At 36.0% G+C, this 4550-nt stretch overlaps 1 protein-coding gene across 1 annotated transcript in view; it reads left to right on the plus strand.

The window, feature by feature from the left end:
* LOC106883067 (nuclear pore complex protein Nup133) overlaps positions 1–4550 on the plus strand; it is a 58601-nt gene that overhangs the window by 35253 nt on the left and 18798 nt on the right. Inside the window, exons 24-25 of the mRNA XM_052971215.1 lie at positions 1096–1229; positions 3431–3470. Coding sequence (XP_052827175.1) covers positions 1096–1229; positions 3431–3470 — 174 coding nt within the window. The remainder of the gene's footprint in view (positions 1–1095; positions 1230–3430; positions 3471–4550) is intronic.

Consider the following 4550-nt stretch of genomic DNA (forward strand, 5'->3'; position numbering starts at 1 on the left):
GACCGATAGAATAAGTACTAGGCTTCCAAAGAATAAGTCCTGGGGTTGATTTGCTCGACTAAAGGCGGTGCTCCAGCACGGCCGTAGTCAAATGACTGAAACAAGTAAAAGAGAGTATTACTGTTTCCATTAATATGGTAAGTATTGAGTTGGTTGTTGTTTAGTCCCAGATTGGCTTTCATTGAATGTGATCAAATGCTTTCCAGTTCCGACCGCCCTGTTATTTTCTTGAATTTCTTTTCTTTAGGAATATAATACCTATAAAGTACATTGACAATTTTTTTTTTTTAGGGCAGTAGGGTATAATTTGAGGGAAGTTTGGTTCTATTTCAAGTAGGTTTAAGACTGAATAGCTGTTCTATTATTGGCAGAAATGCCTGTACTTTAAATTATTTGAGTTGTAGTTCATTTCATGTTGGAGATTGACTCTAGTGCCCATCACTCCTGGATGGTCAATAAAATAACTATCAAGAAACATTCTCTCTTTAAGTGACACCATTCCTCTTTAAAAATTAGCTTAGTGACTATATTTTACTAAAGTAGTTGGTACTGTTAGCCATTGTTAAGAATTGGAATTAGAAATAAAACAGGGTATCTAAAAACAGTTCTAAGAGCTCCCAACTAAACATGTAAATGACAATTTCTCTGTGGAGAACTGATATCATCATCATCATCCTCATCATCCAGTGTTTCAAATCCGGGTTTTGTCCCTATTAACGGGGGTGGCTGGGTCTACCTCAGTGCCATAGCAACTGAGGTGGGCAGGTGCAGCCCACCTCAACCTTTGGACTGGCTGGTGTCCATTCTTCGTTGCTGTCATGAGGCTTTTCTTTTTCATCAGCTGCATCACTTTTATGATAATGATAATGTCTTTCCATGCTTACATAGTTTGGACAGATTTAGAAAACTAGTTCCCTTTGCCTGCTGTCTTCAGTTGTTTGACAAATCTCAACCCCTCCCCACCTCTGTCTTTCTCTTTCAATATTCTCACTTAACAAAACTCATCTGCTTCATTGCTTATTTCAGAATTAAAAAAAAAATATTTTATTTTATTTTTTTTTGGTAATTTCATATCTCTCCTGTTCCACATTTTAGTGAATCACCAAGAATATGCAAAAGCTGCATCTCTGGCTGAAAAATATTATGACTTCAATACTTTGGCTAAAGTCTGCGACATTACAGATGATACTGAAAGACTTGAAAAATATTGTACGCTTTTTGTACATAAAGTAGGTTCCTTTTTTTCTTCTTTCTTAATTTTATGCTATTTTTACCATACTCTCATGGATGGGACAATAACTATTATAAATATTAACATTTGAATATTATTGGAGTAAAGTTATTTGACAGGGTGTGTAGCTTGGGGATCAGAGATTCTTCTCAGGTGAGGCCACTTCTCCACCTTAGAAGGTCATGGCTTTGGTACTGCAGACATGAGATTCTTTCCTGCAACATTCAACATTCTAATCACTAGGCAGACTCTTCAGGCTGAGCTACCTGGCAGGAGATCTACAGGTAGACCAAGAATGAAATGATTGGATAATATACATAATCTCAGTTGGTCACACTTGAGAATCCATCCAGAAAGCCTAATGACAGTTGCTTCTGACAGAATCCTATGGAAGAAGGGCCTGAAGACTATACTGCCATGTTGGACTGCTTTGCAGCTGGATGTCTTGCTTACTGATAATCACTTGAAGATATTTATCAGGTATCTGTTATACTAGTCTGCTGTATTGCACTTGCTCTTACATGCTTAGATGCACATGCTATTGCTGTAATCGTCATTAGACATAGCTTCTCTTTTTCTATACATCTTCCCATCTGTCCCAATCCTTTGTCATCACTTCCATTGGATCTAACTTTCTAAGGTGTCATAAATGAGTCTGTTGTTACTCTTCAATTTGCTTGGTACTCAATTATAACTCAGTACTGTGAGTTATAATTGTAAAATTTGTGTTGATTCAGACTTAACCCTTTGGTATGTAACCTTTTAGCATTTAAACTGGTCATATCTGGCCCAAATATTCTACCTGTTTTATGTTCAAACTGGCCTGATCTGACCTCTCACACCTGCCTTGCAAGGTCATCATAAAATAAACAGTCACATCACAGAAATCTCAAAGCTATGAGATAATGCATGATTAATTCAAATCAATGTGAATGGATAAACATATTTGACAGAACAAGCTGAATGCTGAAACTATCCATACCTGGTGCAAATATTCTACCTGTTTTATGTTAAAACTGGCTAATTTTTGCCTGTCACACCTGCCCTACACTGGCATTCTAAAACTAAATAATCACATCATCAAAATCTTGAAACTACAACATAATGCATGGTGAATTCAAAAGAATGTGAATAAATAACCATTACGTTTGAAAGAGTAATCAATTACAGGATGTACTTTGTACAGGGGATTGTCGTTTGGGTTGTTTTTGCTGGGGGCATTAGCGGAATCAGTTAAATGTAAATACTGAGATATTTTTGAATACCTTGTTTTCGAAATTATACTTGAGATATATGGATTGCCGACTCCAGTAGTTCCACAGTCGAGGAAGCTGTTTAACACCAAACAATATTGATTGTGGAAAACGCTCTCATTTCCGCAGTATAAGTTGGCTGCCATAGTGGATCGTTTCTTCTGCGAATAGAAATTATACGTTGCACATATTTGTTTGTTTCCTCCGTAACATTTTCAAAAAAACTCCGGTAAAAATAAAAATAGTCCAATGGTTGAACATCAGGAGGTAAAGTGTGTTGTTCAGCAGTGTTTTCTGTGAAATCAGGAATAGTGATTGGTGTTGTAATCTTTGACCATGTTTACGATATCATTTTCATCACTTTCATTCTCAAAAGCTTCCTCGTGCGACAAATATTCACTAATATTGATATCAGATTCGTCTGAAGACAAAATACTCTTGTTTCATTTATATTTTCTATATCGTCAAGAGTAAAACCTTAAAAGTCAGAATCGCTATTTGCTGATGCCATTTCATTAAAAACTAAGGTACAGACATCTCTTAGGCAGGAAAGGCTTCATCTCGCATTATCTCAAAGCTACGAGAATTCAATAATGTGATTTGTTTATTTTTTTAGCAATTTCATGGAGCAGTCGGATACGGCCGGATTTGGCCGGTTTGAACACTAAAGGGTTAATACTAAAAAACATGCCATGGCAGATCTCCATTTTAATACTTTTTTTGTACTGGCTAAAAGGTGTTAGCCATTTAGTAAAAATGTGGAAAAATTTTTTGAATAAAATGAAAAGTTAAAATGATATTCATTTGCAGCGTTTTATTTGGGAGAAATTATCATTTTTTCATAAAGGTTTTTAAAAAAAAATTTATTTAAACATTTAGAATCTTGTTAGAACATCATTTATAGCTTAAACATTGTTGTTATTTATATATTCTTTTATTATTTCAGGGTTTCCGTGAAAGCATGTATAATTACTATTTAAATATGGGTAAGTTTATTGGCTTTGATTTACAACATCTAAAATATTTAATTACCTATCACTCTTAAATGCTTAAGCTTTGAGTGATAGAGTTGCCCTGATATTGTATTTTTTTATTATTTAAAAGAATATATATATATAAGTTACTCATGCATACACACACACACACACAAGAGTCTTCTGCACAATTTTTGTCTATCAATTTATTCTCACTTACTTTCATATCCCTCAATAGTATAAACCCAATTTAGTTGTTGGGAGGGCTGGAGTTGTCTTGTGAGAACCTGGTGACCTCACCACTGCTGGTGCCAGGAAAGAAAGCACCCAGTACACTCTGTGAAGTGGTTGCCATTAGGAAGGGCATCCAGCTGTAAAAACCATACCAAAGCAGACATTTAAGTTGGCAAAGCCCTCTCGCTTGGCCATTCCTCTTGAATCATCCAACCAAAGCCAGCATGGAAAAAAAGGATGTTGAATGATGATGATGATGAAGGCATGACCACTCCAAGGCAATGAAGCATCACTTAGTGAGATCAAACTCAGAAACATGTGAAGAGGGCTTTGTAACTATTCAGCCATATCTGTACCTACTTATGCGTACTTATTTTCAGCAAAAGAGGGACGAAAGGTTTAGGTTGATTCAAGCAAGATTTGAACTAATTAGATATAGAAACTGACATAACACAATATGTGTTTGTGTGTATATATATGTAAACTTACATAGGCACTGGCTTGGCTGTGTGGTAAGAAGTTTGTTTTCAAACCATGTTGTTCCGGGCTCAGTCCCACTGTGTGGCACTTTGGGCAAATGCAAATATCTTTTACTGCAGCTCTGAGCTGACCAAAGTCTTGTGAGTGGATTCAGTAGATGGAAACTGAAAAAGCCCATTAAATATATATGCACTGCCTTAAAGGGTTATGGTCGAAGAAATCAACGCCAGGTCTTATTCTTTGTAAGCCTAGTACTTATTCTATCGGTTTCTTTTGCCAAACTGCTAAGTTACAGGGACAAATACAAGAGCATTGGCTGTCAAGCGATGGTGGGGGGACAAACACAGATATACACATGTAAATATATATATATATATA

This window comes from Octopus bimaculoides, chromosome 10, assembly GCF_001194135.2.
Source record: "Octopus bimaculoides isolate UCB-OBI-ISO-001 chromosome 10, ASM119413v2, whole genome shotgun sequence".
Classification (NCBI taxonomy): Eukaryota; Metazoa; Mollusca; class Cephalopoda; order Octopoda; family Octopodidae; genus Octopus; species Octopus bimaculoides.